General features: G+C 44.3%; 1 protein-coding gene across 1 annotated transcript in view; it reads right to left on the bottom strand.

Moving 5' to 3' along the window:
- Positions 1-1,117: 1,117 nt before the first annotated feature.
- The window catches only part of LOC147646918 (serine/threonine-protein kinase pim-1-like), a 40,265-nt gene continuing 16,538 nt past the window's right edge, over positions 1,118-24,844 (bottom strand). The window contains exons 2-6 of the mRNA XM_086872723.1: positions 3,015-3,121; positions 2,860-2,910; positions 2,289-2,655; positions 1,499-1,675; positions 1,118-1,264 (exon numbers count right to left, since the gene is read on the bottom strand). Of these exons, the coding sequence (XP_086728849.1) occupies positions 1,158-1,264; positions 1,499-1,675; positions 2,289-2,655; positions 2,860-2,910; positions 3,015-3,121 (809 nt within the window). The 3' untranslated portion in view covers positions 1,118-1,157. The remainder of the gene's footprint in view (positions 1,265-1,498; positions 1,676-2,288; positions 2,656-2,859; positions 2,911-3,014; positions 3,122-24,844) is intronic.

Raw genomic sequence — 24,844 nt, forward strand, 5'->3', positions numbered from 1 at the left:
CTCAGGAACACAGCAGTGGCACTTCTAGAGGAGGAAGAAAGTGCAATTGCACAATTGCAGCCAAAAAGAAAGGAAGAGTGGGACACAGAAAACATCCTGTGCAGATGCAGGCATTCAGCTGGGACTGTGGAGAGTTTGGGTCCTTGCCAATTATATGTGTGTCCCTAACTGCAATCTCTTGGCCTGCAGGAGAGTCTCACTCACCTGCAAAAGCAGAAAGCTCAGGCGGTGTGCTGGGAACGGGCTCGTGTGATGCAAAGCTGTCAGAGCAATGGGAGGGCAGGGTGAGCCCAGCTGTGCCTGGGGCTGAGCCCAGCAGAGCCCTGGCAGAGCCCAGAGCAGCCTCAGCATCCGCAGAGCCCGGCTGCAAGGAGAGAAACCAGAAACCGCCCGTCAGCTGAAGGCTCCTGTCCCCTTGTCCCAGCCACCCGCAGTGCCCAGGCCATGCTGGCCGTGCTCAGAGCTGGGCCCAAAGCTGCCCATCACTGCTGCCTTTGGGAGCAGAGCAGGAGGGCAGGCCATGTGCCCAGCCTGCAGCCAGCCACGGCAGACCCAGCCCCTCAGCAGCTGTCCAGAGACAAAAAGCAGCTTGGCAGCCAACTGAAGAATTGCTTGCATCCACCCCAGCCAAGGGGGGAACCTTTGGTGCCTGGCCAGGCTGTGCCATGCCCAGATCAGGGAGCATCCCCTGGCTGTGGACTCACCTGCAAATTGGGCGTGGAGCGAGTCTTTGAAGAAGACATGCCAGAATTGAAATCCATCATCTTCAGCTGGCCAGCTGGAGGAAGAGATTGCCATCCTTGAGGTTGCCCTTGGTGTCTCCAGCAGCAGCCCCAGCGGGTAACAGCTTCTCCAGGGGCTCCTTCTCCTTGCCTAGGGGCCAGACCAGGCTGTCAGTGCTCTGCCCAGGGTCCCAGCCATCAGTGAAGCAGACAAGCAAAAGCAGGGGGAATGGTGGCCACCAGTGCTTGCCACACCAGGTGTCCAGCTCAGCTCCAGCCCAAGAGCTGTGTGTTCCCTTCTGATGACCCCTGCTCAGAGCTACAGGCACGACAAAAACAGCCTGGTTTGCTTTGCCACCGATTGCCAAGAAATGTGTGGAGCTGTTACCTGCCAGGCCCCTGGATCCAACTGTGCATGTGGATCTCTCCCATCTCCTAGGGCAGATGAACAGCCTGCATCCAAGGATCGCGGAAAAGGTCTTCTAAGGATGGCCTGTCCGAGGGTTGCATGGACAAACACCTCTTAATAATATCTTGGCATTCTGAAGAGAGAAACCAGGAATCACCAGTCAGTTGGAGAAGTTGCCGCCCCCTTCCAGTGCCCAGGCCATGCTGGGTGTGCCCAGAGCTGGGCCTCAACTTCCCCATGGATTCCCTGTCTGCAGGAGAGCAGGACATGTGCCACCTCCTCAGCAGCTGCCAGAGCAGGATGCTCATGAGCCCACAGCTGTCTCCCAAGCCTGGTGTTCCCCCTGTGCCCAGAGATGAGGATTCACCTTGGGAGAGCCGTCGTGGGAACAAGATCCGCCCCCAGATGATCTGCTGGCCCCTCATGAATGGGTGCTTCCCTATGACCAGCTGGTAGAGCAGGAGGCCCAGGGACCAGATTGTTGCTGCCTGACCATGGTAGCGTTGCTGGTGGATCCACTCTGGTGGGCTGTAGGACAGGGTTCCTGTGGAACACAGATGGAGCTCATCAGGGGGATGCTGCTGCTCCCAGAGCCTGGCCCCAGCATCCCTGGGCATGTGGGGGCTGCCCCAGCGGCACACGGGGTGACCCACTGCCCTCTTGCCAGCACCTGGCACTTGGCTACAAACCCAGGGTTGGAAAAGAAGCCACTGCTGCTGGAAGAGGGCAGCAGAAGCACTGGGGAGGCCCAACCATGACAAGCAAATAAAAACACACCCCGTGGTAGAGAAAACACACTCTCCTCTCTGCCTGCATGGCCTCCAAAACATTGTTAATAGGCCAAGGCAAACGTGGGGAGCAGAGGAGTTCAAGCCCTTCCTCGCTGACTCACTAAACTCTCTGGGGCATGGGGTCAGACCCCCGCCCTCTGCTACCCCCATGGGGGTTTTTGTCAGGCTGGCTGTCCCAGCCCCAGCCCAGGGCACAGTGGGTGCTGAAGGCTCTTGGCAGGGCTGGGAGCTGGCCCCACTCACACCCCCATCCAAATCAATTTGCCTCAAGCATTGATCCCATCCTGGCAGCACCACGGGGAATCCCCGGTGCCACAGCCAGGCTGGGCCATGAGATGGCCAGGAGCATCCCCTGCGAGGGCTCACCTGCAAACTGGGTGTAGGCTGTGTCTTGCAGGAAGGCGCCACAGCCAAAGTCGATCAATTTCAGCTGCCCAGTGGCCAGGTCGAGCAGGATGTTCTCCGGTTTTATGTCCCTGTGCAGGACCCCGCAGCTGCTGCAGTGCTGCACGGCCTCCAGCACCTGGCGAAAGAGCCCCCGCGCCTCCTCCTCTGGCAGGAACCTCCGCTCCGCCAGCAAATGCGAGAGGTCCTGGCACCGCTGTGGACGCTCCAACACTAACACGAAGCTGTCGGGGAGCTCAAGCCACTCCAGCAGCTGAATGACTGCAGCACAGCCAGAGGACACCCTGTCCAGCAGCACAATCTCCATGGGAGCACGGGTGCCGTCGGGCTGCGGGAGGAGCACGGTGCTGTCAGTGGGGCTGAGGCCGGGCCAGGGCTCTGGGACCCCTCAGCCAGCCCGGGATGCTCTGCACACCTCGCTCACCGCACGCCCGCTCTCCCCGCAGGGCTCTCGGCGGCTCCCACCCCGCCGGGCCCCGGCTCATCCCTGCCCGGCACGCCCCGGCTTCTGCCGCTGGCCCCGCACACTCACCAGCTCGCCCCAGAGCCGGACGCGATCCCGCGGCACACATTTGATGGCCACCTGCGAGCAAGGAGCAGCAGAGGCTTGAGCTCGCTGCCCGCCCCGCCGCGCCCCCGCCATCTCCTCCGCCCCCTCCTCCTCCTCCTCCTCTGCCCACCGCTCACCGGGGCGCCGTCCGAGAGTCGCGTGGCCGCGAAGACGCTGCCGAAGCCGCCGCGCCCCAGCAGCGGGCCCAGCTCGTAGCGCTGCTGCAGGGCCTCCTGCGCCTTCCCTGGGGGCGAGTCGCGGCCATCAGCGCTCGGCCCGGGGACAGGAACGGCCCCCGAGCGCTCCCCGAGCTCCCCGGGCCGGGCATCCGCAGGCGTTCCCTCATTGGAACGCGGCAGCGGCGGCTCGGGGCCAGCGGCCGCGCTGCTGAGCGGCGGAGCTCGGGCCGGGGAAGCCGCAGCGGAGGCGGCGGCAGCGGCCCCGCCGCCTGTGTCCTCCGCGGGCCCCGGGAGGAGCCGGGGGCAGGGCCGGGGTCGGGACCGGGGCCGGGGACAGGGCCGGGGTCGGGACCGGAGCTGGGGCCGGGACCGGAGCCTGCGTCGGGGCCGGGGCCGGGATCGGGCAAGGCGGAGCCAAAGGGCAGCGATTCCGCCCCAGCCCCAGGCAATGATGCCCGCCCAGCAGCGCCAGCGCCAGCACAGCCAGAGCCCAGCGGAGGCGAGACCACGGCGGGACGGCCGGGGCCGGGGTCGGGGACGGGGCCGGGGCCGGGGCAACCCCGCCTGGGCCCGTGGGCGGGGCCGGGGGCGGGCCGGGGGCATGGCCCGGGCGGGTACGGGGAGAGGGAACCTGGAAAAGGGGGGGACGCAGGAAAAGGGAGACCCACAGAGAATGTGGGACAGTGGGAAAGGGAGAGGAGAGACAGAAAAGTGATAAATTTGATGCTTTCGCTGCTTCTACTGCTGCTGCTGCCGCCGCTGCTGCTGCTGCCGCTGCTGCCGCCGCTGCAACTGAAGCACCGGGACCGTTTGTCCCCGTGTCCGTTTGTCCGTTGCCCGCTCGGCCCCGGCCCGAGCCCCGCACTCCCCGGGCAGCCCCTGAGCCTGGCCAAACACGGCAACTTTGCCGTGTTGAGCCAAGAGCCAGAGTCTTGACTCCTGCACAGGGGCACAGGAATGCCCTTGGCTGCTGCTGTGCCTTGTCCCTGCTGAGGGTCAGGCACCGTCTGAGCACATTCCCTGAATGCAGAATTTGTACCCGATCCAAGCACTGCACTTGTGTCTCCAGCATTGCTTTCCAAGGAAAACAGGGCAAGGCAAACTGGGCATAGCTCATGGTATTTTACGGTGTCTAAAACTTGCCAAGTCTCAGATCTTAGAGGTGAGATCCATTTGGAATGAATGGGATGGAGAAAGTGCAAGATGGAAAAGGGGAATATAAAAATAGAGAATAGAGAAAAATAGAGAAAAATATATTGGTTGTTTCTTTTGATTTGATTTTCATTTCATAAAAATGTTGTTTCAATTTTCCCAGAATCTTCTCCACAGTCCCGTCTGTTCTTTCCAAAAACCTGTCCTGGAGAACAAGGCACAGCTCCTGTCACAAGATGTGCCCCCAGCTGCAGCTTCTCTTGGCTTCCCACACTGTGACTGCAGCACAACTCTTGCAGCAAAGCAGGACAAATATTTCAAGCACTTGACAACTTGTTCTTTCTTTTCCTTGTGCACTGGGGAGTTGTGCCATTGGTAAGGATTTCACTGTTACTCTTCTAGACAAAGAAAACATGATGAGGTACCAGGAATTGTTCGGGAATACAAGCCTGGCTGAATGCGGAGAAAGAATCTCCAGGGTGTGCAACCAGAAGTGGAGAGCTAATCATTCCAATAGCCCCATGGACATCTTGAAAGTGATCTGGAACATGAAGATTGGCTGACAGAGAGAGTTTGTTTCTGTGTTCAGTTTAGATGATTCTACATCTCTTGCAGTGGTAGAAATCAAGAGCACAATCAGTTGATGATAAGCATCTGAACATGATAAGCTGGACCTCTCTGGATGACAGAAAGAATGTGAAAAGGAGAAATGCAGGGAATGACTTGGTGAACTTTGTATATAAGAAGGTACATTTTTTCCTAATAATTTCCAATTCATTCCCTTTGTTTTATCCTTTTAAAAAGGCCAATTGCATCTCAGATTCCCCATGAAATGAGAACCCTGAGCTTGTGGGACTGCCTGAAAGGTGCCCTGTTCCTTTTTCTTCTGCTGCTCCGTAGAAACAGTGAAGCGAGTTGGGGAGTTATGTTTTTTTTTCTCCTAGTCGATTTTTTCATTTTATTTGCCACTGTAAAGGCAATTTCTGTGATGGCCTCTGTCAGTTGATTCTATTTCAGCAGCAGCAGCAGCAACAGGGCTGTGTTTGAGCACTGCAAATGTGACCTGTGTGGCTTTAATTCTCTTTGATTTTGTGCTCAGGGAGTTGGGAGCATTTGGAGATCTACTACTCATGAGGCCTTTTTAACAAGCAGTCCGAGTTCCCTGTCAGAAAAGCACAGTGGGTCGCACTGATTGAAAGAGGCAATTGCAGCTGTACTGCTAAAATTCAAGTGGCAAGCAGAAGAGGGGCAAGAGCAGCCGGGATCTACAACTGCCAAGGCCAAGGCACCAACAGCCTCCTGCTGTCACCTCAGGGTGAGTAAAACAGTGCTGAAAACAGCGCTGGAACCCGATCCTTTCTTCCTCTGAAGGCTGGCTGAGGGCAGCAGAGGCGGGCCTGAGGAATCAGGGCTGTTTGTGGGGGATTGTTGCTGTAGTCCAGAATTGCCCTGGCAAAAGCCCTGGCAAGCCGAGGCAGGAGCAGGTGGGAAGGGCCGGCGCTGCTGCTGCTCGTGGCCTGGAGCCCCGGCCGGGCCGGGCCGGCGCCCGCTGCGCTGCGGCTGCTGCTGCTGCCAGAGCCGGGCGGGACTCGGGGACAGGGAATGGACACGGGGGGACAGCAAAGGCCTTGGGGGCTGCAGGGATGTTGGCACTGGGGCCAGCGCCTGCACAGAGCTTCAGCCCGCAATGAACCCCGAGGGAAACGCTGGGGAAAGGCTCCATTCAGCCTTTGTTTACTCGTCGCTATGAAGGGACCGAAATAAAAGGAGAAAGAGCAGGGCCCGACCCCTTCTCCTTTGGGAGGAGCCCCGCGCCTGGAGCTGAGAGGGGCCGTGAGGAAAAATGAGGGGCCATGAAGGGCTTTGAGAGGCCATGAGAGGTTTTATGGGGCCCTGAGAAGTTCTATGGGGCCATGAGGGGCTGTGAGGGGCCATGAGGAGCCTCAGCCCTGGCAGGAGGGGGTCCCACCATGTCCCCAGGGCAGGGCCGCCGTGAGGGGCCGCGAGTGCAGACGTGGCAGCAGAGCGGGCTTGGGGCACCTCTGGGAGGGGATGAGACCCTTCCCCAGCTCCAAACCACACGAAACCCGGCATTAACAGGATTTTCCGTCTTTAGAATCCACTGGCAACTTGGAGTTGAGTGTCCAGTTTAATTCTGGTGGGAAAAACAAGGGAATTTTCCCAGTGTGTGACATCCAGCCATTGTTATTTATGTCTAAGATTTAAAAGTCTTGACAATGAAAAGTAATACTAAAAAATAATAATAACAACAACAAGAACAAGAAATAAAGCCCCGAATCCCAACAATCAGCTCAGAAACATGTTTTTGTTTGTAGTAATAGAGTAGTACTAAAGAAATAAATGAAAGCGATTTAATTTGTAATTCAGACAAAAGATGTTTCATCTTTTTCCAAGGTTCTGGTCCCCTTCCTCCAGGGTCATTTCCTTTACTCACCCACTTTCTAATAGCTAGAAGGGAGTTAAGGCCATTGGAAAAGACAACAGCTCCTGTTTCCAAGATTAGCAGCCACCACTCCAGGGACCCTGAATTGCCCCCAGGCGCGTGTGTGCACTTGAAGGGTGAGCGGGTGTTGGGGACAGAGATCTCAAACTCCTTCTAAGGCTGTGAGAAACCCACAAGTGGCAAAGTATCATTGTGGGTCAGCTCCTGCTGAAATTCCATTCCCCCACACCCTCCAAATGAGCAGGTAGTGCTGGGCTCTGGCAGGGTTCTGTTTTGAGTGCCTTGTGCTCCCTGGCATGGAAGTGACCCTATGAACTCTGGTATTGATGGATTGTGGTATGGCTGCTGAAAGAGGAGGGGGAATCTCAGGAGACAGGAAAGTCTCTCGTTTTCCCTTCTCCCTGCAGAACCCCCTCTCCAAAGAGAAATGCCTGTGCCGGGTTTCCATGAGACCCCTTCCCTCAGGCCAGTGTCTGAGCCACTGTGTGGTCTGCAGGAGCCAAAGCCAGAGGAGTCCCAATATCAGTCACCCCACGGTCCCCACACAGCAGGAGAAAGCACTGCTTGCAGTGGGGCTGCTGATCTGTGACCCATCCTGGTTCCATCCACCCCACTCCTCTCAGCCACAGGCACCAGAAGGATCCCAGGAAAGCCACAGTGCTGTACCAGATGTCAGGAGCACTCCCTGCTGTGGCCTCAGGGATGCTGGGTGACCTCGTCGATGAGGATCTGTGGCTGGTGATGGAATGTGTGGATGGAGGCCCTTGACAGGAGGTTGTTGGAGACACGCATGGGGCTGAAGGAGAGATGGCAGCTGTCAGTCGGGAGGGCAGGGACCCCGCTTGTGAGTCCATTGCCTTGGACACCCTCAGCCACAAGATGTCCAAGAAGTCACACAAAACTTCTTTCCCCCAAGTTCCAGCTTTATGTACAGTTACAGCAGAGAACGTTGCTTGTTTCTAGAACAAAGATCCCAGATGGAACAGCCTTGCTGGTTATAGTCAGAAGCATCAGTGACCAAAAGTTGTATTTCCTTTGGTTTGGTCACTTCTTTGTTCGTTCTCAGTGTTCAGGCTGGGCTGTGGGGTGTCCTCATTTGCTGCATTTTCTGAGCTCCTCTTGGATCCTTTGAGCAATAGGTTGTGCCCTCTGAGGATCCTTTGTGCTCCTTGGTGACCCAGGAGAACCTTGCAGGCAATTTTTGGGGGAGCTGCTGCTGTGATGTCACAGGAACGTTGCCGTGTCCTTGTGGTGTTCCCGTTGCTGTGGGGCACAGAGGCCTCAGTGTCAGAGCGGCTCTGGGCGCCTGCTCATTGCCTGAGGATCGTCCTGCCCGAGGCATTCTCAGCAGCCAGCCCAGCCCCTGATGGGTGTCCTTCTGTCCTTGCAGGGGGACAGAGAGTCTGCAGACATGTGCAGCACAGCCAAAATGATCCAGCAAGTGGTTGTTGCAGTTTGCACTCTGCACTCTGTGGCTTCTTATGGGTATTTTTTAACCCACTGGGCCCTGAAGTTGAGGATTTCCCCAGGTGCACCATATGTGCCTTTGGGATTGCTGTGGGCTTTCTATTCATCCTTTGGAACGGAGGTGATTTTGAATGAAAATTGCCATTAAGATGCCATTTATTTGGGAAAGCTCCTGCCAACAACTTCTTAAAAAAGGGGTTGTTTGTAGCCAGCAGGGTGTGCACAGCATTTGGAATGGAGCCTGGGGGGTTCTGTTCCCCAAGAGGAGAGTCTGTGGCAGCGGACCCTGGCACTCCCTCTGTTTGCTCACCCAGCCAAAAACTGGACACAGCCTTATATTTTGTGCTGTTCTCTTGCTTGCTGTGTGATCCAAAAGGACTGTGGCTCCAGGAGGGAAGTTGTGAAAGTAAAATGCTCTCTCTTGGCATTGACTTGTTGTGTGGGATTTGCCAGCAGAGGCAGCTTTTTCTCCTAACAGCATCTGGTTCAGGTGAAGGTCCCCTCACACATGGACACTGGGAAGCTCCTTCTTCAGTGGGCAGGAAAAAAACCTTTGGTGTTCAGAGATCCCAGCTGTTCCCTTTCAACACCAGTATGAGTCCAGTAAGCTCCAGTATGATCCTTGTCACATGGCAGCACTCCCAGGATGGTCCCATTTTCCTCGGACTAGATCAACCCAGTCAGTCCCAGGATGATGCCGTTGGCTCCCAGCACGCTCCCAGTTGCTCCCAGTCACCCCCAGTATGGGGAATGATGTGCATGGTATGTTCCCAGTCATTCTCAGATACTCCCAGTATGAGTCCAGTCACTCCCAGTATGATCCAAAACTGGATTGGTGGGAGGCTTCATGGAATCCTGGAGACCATTGTGACACTCTAGGGCCCCATGGAACCGTGGTGACACCAGGTTGGCTGGGAGTGTTGATGTGCTGCAGCGTAGGAGGGCTCTGCACAGGCAGCTGGACAGGCTGGATCCAGGGCCCAAACCCAACAAGGTGAGGTTTAACAAGTCCAAGTGTCGGGTCGTGCACTTTGGCCCCAACAACCCCTGCAGTGCTACAGGCTGGGGACAGAGTGGCTGGACAGCAGCCAGGCAGAAAGGGAGCTGGGACACTGATGGACAGCAGGCTGGGCATGAGCCAGCAGTGTGCCCAGGTGGCCAAGAAGGCCAATGGCTCCTGGCCTGGATCAGGAACAGTGTGGCCAGCAGGAGCAGGGCAGGGATTCCTCCCCTCTACTCTGCACTGGTTGGGCAGCACCTCGAGTGCTGTGTCCAGTTCTGGGCCCCCAATTTAGGAAGGTCATGGATGGGCTGGAGCGTGTCCAGAGAAGGGCAACAAGGCTGGTGAGGGCTCTGGAGCACACAAGTCCTATAAGTGATAGTAAAAGGTCTCAAAATGTTAGAAAATTTGGGGACTTATAAAGTTAGTTAGGTTTGGAAAGGCCTTGGAAAAGTTGGCCCTGGGAAATGTTAGGCCTTGTACTTGCTAAAAATCAGGTCAAAATTGCACCCGTGTAATCAGTAGATGATCATGATACAATTGTTAGATGTGATTAGCTGTAATTATTGTTTAAAGAACGTGAGGAACAATGTTAGGGGGCTGGGGCGGATCAGGAGCAATCCATGCTTGGGTAAAAACAATGCATACAATAGAACAATGTAAGTTTAATAATTAATATGTGAGTTATATAATGCTAGACTATGAAAATATGTTCAACTCAAAACCAAGATGGGAGAGATTTGGGTATGTGTACCCCTGACACCCAGATCTCTTAATAAAGCACCCGCATATAATCATTTGTGATTATGTGTGATCCTGAACGCTAACAATTTAATCAGATTTTACTGGAATTTTGTGAGATATTTGTGGAATTTTGTGGAATAACTGTGAAATTTTGTGGGATGTTTCTGGAATTTTGTGGGATTTTTGTGGAATTTTGTGGGATATGGAGGAGACTTGAAAAATTCTGAGGGATTTTTCTTCGATTTTGTGGAAATCTGTAAAGATTTTGTGAGAAGTTTCTAGAATATGGTATGGTTCTGAGAAGATTTAGAGATTTTGTTGGGATGTTTGTGGAATTTTGTGGGATTTTTCTGGAATTTTCTGGGATGTTTCTGGAATTTTGAGGAATTTTGACTAGACTTGAAGAATTTTGAGGTATTTTTCTTAGATTGTGTGGTAATTTGTAAAGATTTTGTGGGATAATTCTGGAATTTGGTAGGGTTTTGAGAAGACTTAGGGAGTTTGTTGGGATGTTTGTGGAATTTTGTGTGATTTTTCTGGAATTTGGTGGAGTGTTTGTGGAATTTTGTGGAAATTGGAAAAGTTTTTGTGGGATGTTTCTGGAATTTGGTAGGGTTTTGAGAAGATTTAGGGAGTTTGCTGGGATGTTTCTGGAATTTCGTGGGATTTTGACTAGACTTGAAGAATTTTGAAAGAGTTTTCTAAGATTGTGTGCAAATTAGAGGATATTTTTTAAGATGTTTCTGGAATTTGGTAGACTTTGAAGAGACATGAAGCATTTTAAGGTATTTTTCTTAGATTGTGTGGAAATTTGTGGAGATTTTGAGGGATGTTTGTGGAATTCGGTAGGGTTTTGTGAAAATGTAAAGAAATTTGTGTGAGGTTTCTGGAATGTTGTGCGATTTTTTTGGAATGTTGTGGAATGTTCTGGAATTAGGTGAGATTTTGAGAAGACTTGAAGAATTTTGAGGGATTTATCTAGGATGTGTGGTAATTTGTGGAGATTTTTGTGGGATGTTTCTGGAATTTGTTAGGGTTTTAAGAAGACTTAGGGAGTTTGTTGGGATTTTTGTGGAATTTTTTGGGATGTTTCTGGAATTTGGTGGGACTTTTGTGGAATTTGGTGGGATGTTTCTGGAATTTTGAAGGACATTGAGGAGACATGAAGCATTTTGAGGTATTTTTCTTAGATTGTGTGGGAATTTTTGGAGATTTTGTGTGATGTTTCTGGAATTTGAAAGACTGAGGAAGCATGAAGAATTTTGAGGGTTTTTCATAGATTGTGTGATAATTTGTGGAGATTTTTGTGGGATATTTCTGGAATTTGGTACGGTTTTGAGAAGATTTAGTGATTTTTTTGGGATGTTTGTAGAATTTCTTGGGATGTTTTTGGAATTTGTTGAAATTTTTGTATAATTCCGTGGGATGTTTCTGCAATTTGGTAGGGTTTTGAGAAGATTTAGGGTATTTGTTGGGATGTTTGTGGCATTTTGTGGAATGTTTTTGGAATGTGGTGGGATTTTTGAGGGATTTTGCAGGATGTTTCTGGAATTGGTAGACTTTGAGGAGAGATGAAAGATTTTGAGGTATTTTCATAGATTGTGTGGTAATTTGTGGAGATTTTTATGGGATGTTTCTGGAATTTGGTAGGGTTTTGATAAGACTTAAGGAGTTTGTTGGGATGTTGGTGGAATTTTGTGGGATTTTTCTGGAATTTTGTGGAATGTTTGTGGAATTTTGTGGAAATTGGAGAAGTTTTTGTGGGATGTTTCTGGAATTTGGTGGAGTTTTGTGAAAATGTAAAAAATTTTGTGGGAGGTTTCTGGAATGTTGTGCGATTTTTTTGAAATGTTGTGGAATATTCTGGAATTTGGTGAGATTTTGAGGAGACTTGAAGAATGTTCAGGGATTTTTCTAGGATGTGTGGAAATTTGTGGAGATTTTGTGGGATGTTTCTGGAATATGAGAGAGTTTTGCAAAAATGTAAAGAATTTTGTGGGAGGTTTCTGGAATAGGGTAGGGTTTTGAGAAGACATGAAAAATTTTGAGGTATTTTTCTTAGATTGTGTGGTAATTTGTAAAGATTTTGTGGGATATTTCTGGAATTTGGTAGGGTTTTGATAAGACTTAAGGAGTTTGTTGGGATGATTCTGGAATTTTGTGGGATTTTTCTGGAATTTTTTGGAATGTTTGTGGAATTTTGTGGAAATTGGAAAAGATTTTGTGGGAAGTTTCTGGAATTTGGTGGGGTTTTGAGAAGATTTTTCTAGAATTTTGTGAGATGTTTCTGGAATTTGGTAGGGTTTTGAGAAGGTTTAAGGAGTTTGTTGGGATGTACGTGGAATTGTGTGGGATGTTTGTGGAATTTCGAAAGACTTTGAGGAGACATGAAGAATTTTGAGGCATTTTTCTTAGATTGTGTTGTAATTTGTAAAGATTTTGTGGGATATTTCTGGAATTTGGTAGGGTTTTGATAAGACTTAGGGAGTTTGTTGGGATGTTGGTGGAATTTTTTGGGATGTTTCTGGAATTTTGTGGGATTTTGACTGGACTTGAAGAATTTTGAAAGATTTTTCTTAGATTGTGTGCAAATTGGTGGAGGTTTAGTGGGAAGTTTCTGGAATTTGGTAGGGTTTTGTGAAAATGTAAAGAATTTTGTATGAGGTTTCTGGAAGGTTGTGCGATTTGTTTGGAAAGTTGTGGAATGTTCTGGAATTTGATAAGATTTTAAAGAGACGAAGAATTTTGAGGGATTTTTCTAGGATGAGTGGAAATTGGAAAAGTTTTTGTGGGATATTTCTGGAATGTGGTAGGGTTTTGAGAAGATTTAGGGAGTTTGTTGGGATATTTGTGGAATTATGTGCGATGTTTCTGGAATTCTGTGGGATTTTTGTGGAATTTTGTGGGATGTTTCTGCAGCTTTAAGGACTGAGGAGATATGAAGCAATTGAGGTATTTTTCTTAGATTGTGTGGAAATTTTTGGAGATTTTGTGGGATGTTTCTGGAATGTGATAGGGTTTTGAGAAGATTTAATGAGTTTGTTGGGATGTTTCAGGGAATTTTGAGGGATTTTGACTAGACTTGATGAATTTTGAAAGAGTTTTCTTAGTTTGTGTGCAAATTTGTGGAGATTTTTTTGGGATGTTTCTGTAATTTGAAAGACTTTGAGGAGACATGAAGAATTTTGAGGGGTTTTTTTAGATTGTGTGGAAATTTGTCAAGATTTTGTGGGATATTTCTGGAATTTGGTAGGGTATTGAGAAGATTTTTCTGTTATTTTGTGGGATGTTTCTGGAATTTGGGAGGGTTTTGAGAAAATTTATTGAGTTTGTTGAGATGCTTGGAATTCCGTGGTATGTTTTTGGAATTTGGTGGTATTTTTGTGGGATTTTACAGGATGTTTCTGGAGTGTGGTAGGGTTTTGAACAGATTTTTCTGGATATTTGTGGGATGTTTGCGGAATTTTTGGAAATTGGAAGAGTTTTTGTGGGATGTTACTGGAATTTGGTAGGGTTTTGAGAAGATTTAGGGAATTGTGTGGGATGTTTGTGGAATTTCGAAAGACTTTGAGGAGACATGAAGGATTTTGAGGTATTTTTCTTAGATTGTGTGGTAATTTGTGGAGATTTCATGGGATATTTTTGGAATTTGGTAGACTTTGAGGAGACATGAAGTATTTTGAAGTATTTTTCTTAGATTGTGTGGTAATTTGTAAAGTTTTTTGTGGGATGTTTCTGGAATTTGGTACGGTTTTGAGAAGATTTAGTGAGTTTGTTGGGATATTTGTGGAATTCTGTGGGGTGTTCTGGGAATCTGTTGAAATTTTTGTGGAATTTTGTGGGATGTTTCTGGAATTTGGTAGGGTTTTGAGAAGATTTTTCTAGAATTTTGTGAGATTTTTCTGGAATTTAGTGGGGTTTTGAGAAGATTTAGGGAGTTTGTTGGGATGTTTGTGGAATTCCGTGGAATGTTTTTGGAATTTGGTGGGGTTTTGAGGGATTTTACAGGATGTTTCTGGAATTGGTAGACTTTGAGGAGACGTGAAGGATTTTGAGGTATTTTCATAGATTGTGCGGAAATTTGTGGAGATTTTTGTGGGATGTTTCTGGAATTTGGTAAGGTTTTGAGAAGATTTAGGGAGTTTGTTGGGATGTTTGTGGAATTCCGTGGAATGTTTTTGGAATTTGGTGGGATTTTTGAGGGATTATGCAGGATGTTTCTGGAATTTGGTAGACTTTGAGGAGACATGAAGAATTTTGAGGTATTTTTCTTAGATTGTGTGGAAATTTGTGGAGATTTTGTGGGATGTTTCTGGAATTTGGTAAAGTTTTGTGAAAATGTAAAGAATTTTGTGGGAGGTTTCTGGAATTTGGTAGGGTTTTGATAAGACTTAGGGAGTTTTTTGGGATGTCTGTGGAATTTTTTGGGATGTTTGTGGAATTTTGTGGGATTTTAACTAGACTTGAAGTATTTTGAAAGATTTTTTTTAGATCACTTGCAAATTGGAGGAGATTTTGTGGGATGTTTCTGGAATTTCGTAGACTGAAGAGACGTGAAGCATTTTCAGGTATTTTTCTTAGCTTGTGTGCAAATTGGAGGAGGTTTTGTAGAAAGTTTCTGGCATTTGGTAGGGTTTTGTGAAAATGTAAAGCATTTTGTGGGAGGTTTCTGGAAGGTTGTGCGATTTTTTTGAAATGTTGTGGAATGTTCTGGAATTTGGTGAGATTTCGAGGCGACTTGAAGAATTTTGAGGGATTTTTCTAGGACGTGTGGAAATTTTTAAAGTTTTGACTTTGAGGAGACATGAAGCATTTTGAGGTATTTTTCTTAGATTGTGTGGAAATTTTTGGAGATTTTTGTGGGATGTTTCTGAAATGTGGTAGGGTTTTGAGAAGATTTTTCTTTAATTTTGTGGGATGTTTTTGGAATTTTATGGAAATTGGAAGAGATTTTGTGGGATGTTTCTGGAATTTTAAAGGGTTTTGAGAAGATTTAGGGAATTGTGTGGGATGTTTGTGGAATTTCGAAAGACTTTGAGGAGACATGAAGAATTTTGAGGTATTTTTCTTAGATTGTGTGGAAATTTGTGGAGATTTTGTGGGATGTTTCTGGAATTTGGTGGAATTTTGCGAAAACGTAAAGAATTTTGTGGGAGGTTTCTGGAATGTTGTGCGATTTCTTTGAAATGTTGTGGAATGTTCTGGAATTTGGTGAGATTTTGAGGAGACTTGAAGAATGTTGAGGGATTTTTCTAGGATGTGTGGAAATTTGTAAAGATTTTGTGGGAAATTTCTGGAATTTGGTAGGGTTTTGAGAAGATTTAGGGAGTTTGTTGGGATGTTTGTGGAATTTTGTGGGATGTTTCTGGAATTTGGTAGCGTTTTGAGAAGATTTTTCTGGAATTTTGTGGGATGTTTGTGAAATTTTGTGGAAATTGGAAGAGTTTTTGTGGGATGATTCTGGAATTTGGTGGAGTTTTGCAAAAATGTAAAGAATTTTGTGGGAGGTTTCTGGAATGTTGTGCGATTTCTTCGAAATGTTGTGGAATGTTCTGGAATTTAGTGAGATTTTGAGGAGACTTGAAGAATGTTCAGGGATTTTTCTAGGATGTATGGAAATTTGTAAAGATTTTGTGGGATGTTTCTGGAATTTGAGGGAGTTTCGCAAAAATGTAAAGGATTTTCTGGGAGGTTTCTGGAATTGGGTAGGGTTTTGAGAAGACATGAAGAATTTTGAGGTATTTTTATTTGTGTGGTAATTTGTAAAGATTTTGTGGGATATTTCTGGAATTTGGTAGGGTTTTGATAAGACTTAGGGAGTTTGTTGGGATGTTGGTGGAATTTTTTGGGATGTTTCTGGAATTTTGTGCGATATTGACCAGACTTGAAGAATTTTGAAAGAGTTTTCTTAGATTGTGTGCAAATTGGAGGAGATTTTTTGGGATGTTTCTGGAATTGGGCAGACATTGAAGAGACATGAAGCATTTTGAGGTATTTTTCTTGGATTGTGTGGAAATTTGTGGAGATTTTGTGGGATGTTTCTGGAATTTGTTAGGGTTTTGAGAAGACTTAAGGAGTTTGTTGGGATGTTTGTGGAATTTTGTGGGATGTTTCTGGAATTTTGAAGGACTTTGAGGAGACATGAAGAATTTTGAGGTATTTTTCTTTGATTGTGTGGAAATTTGTGGAGATTTTGTGAGATGTTTCTGGAATTTGGTGGAGTTTTGTGAAAAAGTAAAGAATATTGTGGGAGGTTTCTGGAATGTTGTGCGATTTTTTTGAAATGTTTTGGAATGTTCTGGAATTTGGTGAGATTTTGAGAAGACGAAGAATTTTGAGGGATTTTTCTAGGATGTGTGGAAATTTGTAAAGATTTTGTGGGGTGTTTCTGGAATTTGAGAAAGTTTTGCAAAAATGTAAAGGATTTTGTGGGAGGTTTCTGGAGTTGGGTAGGGTTTTGAGAAGACATGAAGAATTTTGAGATATTTTTCTTAGATTGTGTGGTAATTTCTAAAGATTTTGTGGGATATTTCTGGAATTTGGTAGGGTTTTGATAAGACTTAGGGAGTTTGTTGGGATGTTTGTGGAATTTTGTGGAAATTGGAAAAGTTTTTATGGGATGTTTGTGGAATTTGGTAGGGTTTTGAGAAGATTTAGGGAGTTTGTTGGGATGTTTGTGGAATTTTGTGGAATGTATTTGGAATTTGGTGTAATGTTTGTGGAATTTTGTGGAAATTGGAAAAGGTTTTGTGTGAGGTTTCTGGAATTTGGTAGGGTTTTGAGAAGATTTAGGGAGTTTGTTGGGATGTTTGTAAAATTCTGTGGAATGTTTTTGGAATGTGGTGGGATTTTTGAGGGATTTTGCAGGATGTTTCTGGAATTGGTAGACTTTGAGGAGACGTGAAGGATTTTGAGGTATTTTCATAGATTGTGCGGAAATTTGTGGAGATTTTTGTGGAATGTTTCTGGAATTTGGTAAGGTTTTGAGAAGATTTAGGGAGTTTGTTGGGATGTTTGTGGAATTCCGTGGAATGTTTTTGGAATTTGGTGGGATTTTTGAGGGATTATGCAGGATGTTTCTGGAATTTGGTAGACTTTGAGGAGACATGAAGATTTTTGAGGTATTTTTCTTAGATTGTGTGGAAATTTGTGGAGATTTTGTGGGATGTTTCTGTAATTTGGTAAAGTTTTGTGAAAATGTAAAGACTTTTGTGGGAGGTTTCTGGAATTTGGTAGGGTTTTGAGAAGATTTTTCTGGAATTTTGTGGGATGTTTGTGGAATTTTGTGGAAATTGGAAGAGTTTTTGTGGGATGATTCTGGAATTTGGTGGAGTTTTGCGAAAATGTAAAGAATTTTGTGGGAGGTTTCTGGAATTGGGTAGGGTTTTGAGAAGACATGAAGAATTTTGAGGTATTTTTCTTTGTGTGGTAATTTGTAAAGATTTTGTGGGATATTTCTGGAATTTGGTAGGGTTTTGATAAGACTTAGGGAGTTTGTTGGGATGTTGGTGGAATTTTTTGGGATGTTTCTGGAATTTTGTGCGATATTGACCAGACTTGAAGAATTTTGAAAGAGTTTTCTTAGATTGTGTGCAAATTGGAGGAGATTTTTTGGGATGTTTCTGGAATTGGGCAGACATTGAAGAGACATGAAGCATTTTGAGGTATTTTTCTTGGATTGTGTGGAAATTTGTGGAGATTTTGTGGGATGTTTCTGGAATTTGTTAGGGTTTTGAGAAGACTTAGGGAGTTTGTTGGGATGTTTGTGGAATTTTGTGGGATGTTTCTGGAATTTTGAAAGACTTTGAGGAGACATGAAGAATTTTGAGGTATTTTTCTTAGTGTCCTGGGGTGACTTTATGATACTGGTATCCCCAATCGTCTGGTTTATGTTATATATTAAGTCCTGCACCTTTAAGACTGTCTTTGAAAGCAAGAGAGGGGAAAGAAGAAGCGCGCAGTGTGTTAAGGAAAACATCACTCCCACGCACCCCGCTCCTGGACTGTGGTGTCTGCAGCACGGACAGACAGCGGGACAGAGCTTCTCTCTGACTTTTAGTTAGTTTTAGCTAGCTGAGGCAGAGGAGTTCCCTGGACCCTTGTTTTTTTCAATTTTCTTGGATCTGTGCAAGCCTGCTCTGGACTGAACACCCAGCCAAACCCCGGGAGCTCACGCCTGTGGCCCACCGCGGCCTGGGCCTCGGCACTTTTCCAGCGCCAGAGGGACTGATAAGAACCTGAGTGAGCCGAGCTGCACCACATGAAAAAAAGACCTTTCTTCCTAGACTTACCATCCCATCGAACAGCAAGAGGTTTTATTATTAGGATTGTGTGGAAATTTGTGGAGATTTTGTGAGATGTTTCTGGAATTTGGTGGAGTTTTGTGAAAAAGTAAAGAATTTTGTGGGAGGTTTCTGGAATGTTGTGCGATTTTTTTGAAATGTTTTGGAATGTTCTGGAATTTGGTGAGATTTTGAGAAGACGAAGAATTTTGAGGGATTTTTCTAGGATGTGTGGAAATTTGTAAAGATTTTGTGGGAGGTTTCTGGAATTGGGTAGGGTTTTGAGAAGACATGAAGAATTTTGAGATATTTTTCTTAGATTGTGTGGTAATTTCTAAAGATTTTGTGGGATATTTCTGGAATTTGGTAGGGTTTTGATAAGACTTAGGGAGTTTGTTGGGATGTTTGTGGAATTTTGTGGAAATTGGAAAAGTTTTTATGGGATGTTTGTGGAATTTGGTAGGGTTTTGAGAAGATTTAGGGAGTTTGTTGGGATGTTTGTGGAATTTTGTGGAATGTATTTGGAATTTGGTGTAATGTTTGTGGAATTTTGTGGAAATTGGAAAAGTTTTTGTGTGAGGTTTCTGGAATTTGGTAGGGTTTTGAGAAGATTTAGGGAGTTTGCTGGGATGTTTGTGGAATTCTGTGGAATGTTTTTGGAATGTGGTGGGATTTTTGAGGGATTTTGCAGGATGTTTCTGGAATTTGGTAGACTTTGAGGAGACATGAAGATTTTTGAGGTATTTTTCTTAGATTGTGTGGAAATTTGTGGAGATTTTTGTGGGATGTTTCTGGAATTTGGTAAAGTTTTGAGAAGATTTAGGGAGTTTGTTGGGATGTTTGTGGAATTCCGTGGAATGTTTTTGGAATTTGGTGGGATTTTTGAGGGATTATGCAGGATGTTTCTGGAATTTGGTAGACTTTGAGGAGACATGAAGATTTTTGAGGTATTTTTCTTAGATTGTGTGGAAATTTGTGGAGATTCTGTGAGATGTTTCTGGAATTTGGTGGAGTTTTGTGAAAAAGTAAAGAATTTTGTGGGAGGTTTCTGGAATGTTGTGCGATTTTTTTGAAATGTTTTGGAATGTTCTGGAATTTGGTGAGATTTTGAGAAGACGAAGAATTTTGAGGGATTTTTCTAGGATGTGTGGAAATTTGTAAAGATTTTGTGGGGTGTTTCTGGAATTTGAGAAAGTTTTGCAAAAATGTAAAGGATTTTGTGGGAGGTTTCTGGAGTTGGGTAGGGTTTTGAGAAGACATGAAGAATTTTGAGATATTTTTCTTAGATTGTGTGGTAATTTCTAAAGATTTTGTGGGATATTTCTGGAATTTGGTAGGGTTTTGATAAGACTTAGGGAGTTTGTTGGGATGTTTGTGGAATTTTGTGGAAATTGGAAAAGTTTTTATGGGATGTTTGTGGAATTTGGTAGGGTTTTGAGAAGATTTAGGGAGTTTGTTGGGATGTTTGTGGAATTTTGTGGAATGTATTTGGAATTTGGTGTAATGTTTGTGGAATTTTGTGGAAATTGGAAAAGTTTTTGTGTGAGGTTTCTGGAATTTGGTAGGGTTTTGAGAAGATTTAGGGAGTTTGCTGGGATGTTTGTGGAATTCTGTGGAATGTTTTTGGAATGTGGTGGGATTTTTGAGGGATTATGCAGGATGTTTCTGGAATTTGGTAGACTTTGAGGAGACATGAAGATTTTTGAGGTATTTTTCTTAGATTGTGTGGAAATTTGTGGAGATTCTGTGGGATGTTTCTGGAATTTGGTGGAGTTTTGTGAAAATGTAAAGACTTTTGTGGGAGGTTTCTGGAATTTGGTAGGGTTTTGAGAAGATTTTTCTGGAATTTTGTGGGATGTTTGTGGAATTTTGTGGAAATTGGAAGAGTTTTTGTGGGATGTTTCTGGAATTTGGTGGAGTTTTGAGAAAATGTAAAGAATTTTGTGGGAGGTTTCTGGAATGTTGTGCGATTTCTTTGAAATGTTGTCGAATGTTCTGGAATTTGGTGAGATTTTGAGGAGACTTGAAGAATGTTCAGGGATTTTTCTAGGATGTGTGGAAATTTGTAAAGTTTTTGTGGGAAATTTCTGGAATTTGGTGGTGCTTGGAGAAGGTTTAAGGAGTTCGTTGGGACGTTTGTGGAATTGCGTGGGATGTTTGTGGAATTTCGAAAGACTTTGAGGAGACATGAAGCATTTTGAGGGATTTTTCTTATATTGTGTGGAAATTTGTGGAGATTTTGTGGGATGTTTCTGGAATTTGGTGGAGTTTTGTGAAAATGTAAAGAATTTTGTGGGAGGTTTCTGGAATGTTGTGCGATTTTTTTGAAATGTTGTGGAATGTTCTGGAATTTGGTGAGATTTTGAGAAGGCTTGAAGAATGTTCAGGGATTTTTCTAGGATGTGTGGAAATTTGTAAATATTTTGTGCGATGTTTCTGGAATTTGAGGGAGTTTCGCAAAAATGTAAGGGATTTAGTGGGAAGTTTCTGGAATTGGGTAGGGTTTTGAGAAGACTTAAGGAGTTTGTTGTATATTTGTGGAATTTTGTGGGATGTATTTGGAATTTTGTGGAATGTTTGTGGAATTTTGTGCAAATTGGAAGAGTTTTTGCGGGATGATTCTGGAATTTGGTGGAGTTTTGCAAAAATGTAAAGAATTTTGTGGGAGGTTTCTGGAAAGTTGTGCGATTTCTTTGAAATATTGTGGAATGTTCTGGAATTTGGTGGGATTTTGAGGAGACTTGAAGAATTCTGAGAGATTTTTCTAGGATGAGTGGAAATTTGTAAAGTTTTTGTGGGAAATTTCTGGAATTTGGTGGGGTTTTGAGAAGGTTTAAGGAGTTCATTGGGACGTTCGTGGAATTGTGTGGCATGTTTGTGGAATTTTGTGGGATGTTTCTGGAATTTTGAAGGACTTTGAGGAGACATGAAGAATTTTGAGGTATTTTTCTTTGATTGTGTGGAAATTTGTGGAGATTTTGTGAGATGTTTCTGGAATTTGGTGGAGTTTTGTGAAAAAGTAAAAAATTTTGTGGGAGGTTTCTGGAATGTTGTGCGATTTTTTTGAAATGTTTTGGAATGTTCTGGAATTTGGTGAGATTTTGAGAAGACGAAGAATTTTGAGGGATTTTTCTAGGATGTGTGGAAATTTGTAAAGATTTTGTGGGGTGTTTCTGGAATTTGAGAAAGTTTTGCAAAAATGTAAAGGATTTTGTGGGAGGTTTCTGGAATTGGGTAGGGTTTTGAGAAGACATGAAGAATTTTGAGATATTTTTCTTAGATTGTGTGGTAATTTCTAAAGATTTTGTGGGATATTTCTGGAATTTGGTAGGGTTTTGATAAGACTTAGGGAGTTTGTTGGGATGTTTGTGGAATTTTGTGGAAATTGGAAAAGTTTTTATGGGATGTTTGTGGAATTTGGTAGGGTTTTGAGAAGATTTAGGGAGTTTGTTGGGATGTTTGTGGAATTTTGTGGAATGTATTTGGAATTTGGTGGAATGTTTGTGGAATTTTGTGGAAATTGGAAAAGTTTTTGTGTGAGGTTTCTGGAATTTGGTAGGGTTTTGAGAAGATTTAGGGAGTTTGTTGGGATGTTTGTGGAATTCTGTGGAATGTTTTTGGAATGTGGTGGGATTTTTGAGGGATTTTGCAGGATGTTTCTGGAATTGGTAGACTTTGAGGAGACGTGAAGGATTTTGAGGTATTTTCATAGATTGTGCGGAAATTTGTGGAGATTTTTGTGGGATGTTTCTGGAATTTGGTAAGGTTTTGAGAAGATTTAGGGAGTTTGTTGGGATGTTTGTGGAATTTTGTGGGATGTTTCTGGAATTTGGCAGCGTTCTGAGAAGATTTAGGGAGTTCATTGGGATGTTTGTGGAATTTTGTGGAAATTGGAAAAGTTTTTATGGGATGTTTGTGGAATTTGGTAGGGTTTTGAGAAGATTTAGGGAGTTTGTTGGGATGTTTGTGGAATTTTGTGGAATGTATTTGGAATTTGGTGGAATGTTTGTGGAATTTTGTGGAAATTGGAAAAGTTTTTGTGTGAGGTTTCTGGAATTTGGTGGGGTTTTGAGAAGATTTAGGGAGTTTGTTGGGATGTTTGTGGAATTCTGTGGAATGTTTTTGGAATGTGGTGGGATTTTTGAGGGATTTTGCAGGATGTTTCTGGAATTGGTAGACTTTGAGGAGACGTGAAGGATTTTGAGGTATTTTCATAGATTGTGCGGAAATTTGTGGAGATTTTTGTGGGATGTTTCTGGAATTTGGTAAGGTTTTGAGAAGATTTAGGGAGTTTGTTGGGATGTTTGTGGAATTCCGTGGAATGTTTTTGGAATTTGGTGGGATTTTTGAGGGATTATGCAGGATGTTTCTGGAATTTGGTAGACTTTGAGGAGACATGAAGATTTTTGAGGTATTTTTCTTAGATTGTGTGGAAATTTGTGGAGATTCTGTGGGATGTTTCTGGAATTTGGTGGAGTTTTGTGAAAATGTAAAGAATTTTGTGGGAGGTTTCTGGAATGTTGTGCGATTTTTTTGAAATGTTGTGGAATGTTCTGGAATTTGGTGAGATTTTGAGAAGGCTTGAAGAATGTTCAGGGATTTTTCTAGGATGTTTGGAAATTTGTAAATATTTTGTGCGATGTTTCTGGAATTTGAGGGAGTTTCGCAAAAATGTAAGGGATTTCGTGGGAAGTTTCTGGAATTGGGTAGGGTTTTGAGAAGACATGAAGAATTTTGAGGTATTTTTCTTTGTGTGGTAATTTGTAAAGATATTGTGGGATATTTCTGGAATTTGGTAGGGTTTTGATAAGACTTAAGGAGTTTGTTGGGATATTTGTGGAATTTTGTGGGATGTATTTGGAATTTTGTGGAATGTTTGTGGAATTTTGTGCAAATTGGAAAAGTTTTTGTGGGATGCTTCTGGAATTTGGTAGGGTTTTGAGAAGATTTAGGGAGTTTGTTGGGATGTTTGTGGAATTTTTTGGGATGTTTCTGGAATTTGGTAGGGTTTTGAGAAGATTTTTCTGGAATTTTGTAGGATGTTTGTGGAATTTTGTGGAAATTGGAAGAGTTTTTGCGGGATGATTCTGGAATTTGGTGGAGTTTTGCGAAAATGTAAAGAATTTTGTGGGAGGTTTCTGGAAAGTTGTGCGATTTCTTTGAAATATTGTGGAATGTTCTGGAATTTGGTGGGATTTTGAGGAGGCTTGAAGAATTCTGAGAGATTTTTCTAGGATGAGTGGAAATTTGTGAAGTTTTTGTGGGAAATTTCTGAAATTTGGTGGGGTTTTGAGAAGGTTCAAGGAGTTCGTTGGGACGTTCGTGGAATTGTGTGGCATGTTTGTGGAATTTTGAAAGACTTTGAGGAGACATGAAGAATTTTGAGATATTTTTCTTAGATTGTGTGGTAAAGATTTTGTGGGATATTTCTGGAATTTGGTAGGGTTTTGATAAGACTTAGGGAGTTTATTGGGATGTTGGTGGAATTTTTTGGGATGTTTCTGGAATTTTGTGCGATATTGACCAGACTTGAAGAATTTTGAAAGAGTTTTCTTAGATTGTGTGCAAATTGGAGGAGATTTTTTGGGATGTTTCTGGAACTGGGTAGACATTGAAGAGACATGAAGCATTTTGAGGTATTTTTCTTGGATTGTGTGGAAATCTGTGGAGATTTTGTGGGATGTTTCTGGAATTTGTTAGGGTTTTGAGAAGACTTAGGGAGTTTGTTGGGATATTTGTGGAATTTTGTGGGATGTTTCTGGAATTTTGTGCGATATTGACCAGACTTGAAGAATTTTGAAAGAGTTTTCTTAGATTGTGTGCAAATTGGAGGAGATTTTTTGGGATGTTTCTGGAATTGGGTAGACATTGAAGAGACATGAAGCATTTTGAGGTATTTTTCTTGGATTGTGTGGAAATTTGTGGAGATTTTGTGGGATGTTTCTGGAATTTGGTAGGGCTTTGAGAAGGTTTAAGGAGTTTGTTGGGATGTTTGTGGAATTGTGTGGGATGTTTGTGGAATTTCAAAAGACTTTGAGGAGACATGAAGAATTTTGAGGTATTTTTCTTAGATTGTGTGGAAATTTGTGGAGATTTTGTGAGATGTTTCTGGAATTTGGTGGAGTTTTGTGAAAATGTAAAGAATTTTGTGGGAGGTTTCTGGAATGTTGTGCGATTTTTTTGAAATGTTGTGGAAATGTCATGGGGTAGCTTTACCTTTAAAACAGCTTGGAGGGAGAGGAAGTTGAAGCTGCTGGTGGCTGATGGGAGTTTTTCCTCCTGACCAATTATCGGTCATTTCCAAGAATTGACAGCAGATCTGACCATTAAAAAGTGAATTCAACTTGTAAACACCCCCTTAAGAAGTACAGACAGAATTCTCTTGCTCTCTTTGGTTTCCGGCTTCTGACAAGGTAGCAGGCTCTGTCTCGGCCTCCTCCCCCCCCCCTCCAGGCCTACAAGGCCGCGGGGTGGAGGGGGGGGAGGGGGAAGAGAAGCAGCGCTGGCCAGCCGAGCTTGGTTTTCAGTTTTTGCTGCTAGACTAAAACTTAACACCATGAACTCTTGCAGTTTTCTTAAAGCTTTTAATTCTTTTACTACCTAGATAAACATACAGATTACTCCTTTTCTCAGAAAAACAGAGAGAGAGACAATCAACATGGAAGAGACATCATAGAAC

This window comes from Cyanistes caeruleus, unplaced genomic scaffold, assembly GCF_971803275.1.
Source record: "Cyanistes caeruleus unplaced genomic scaffold, bCyaCae1.hap1.1 HAP1_SCAFFOLD_76, whole genome shotgun sequence".
Lineage (NCBI taxonomy): Eukaryota > Metazoa > Chordata > Aves > Passeriformes > Paridae > Cyanistes > Cyanistes caeruleus.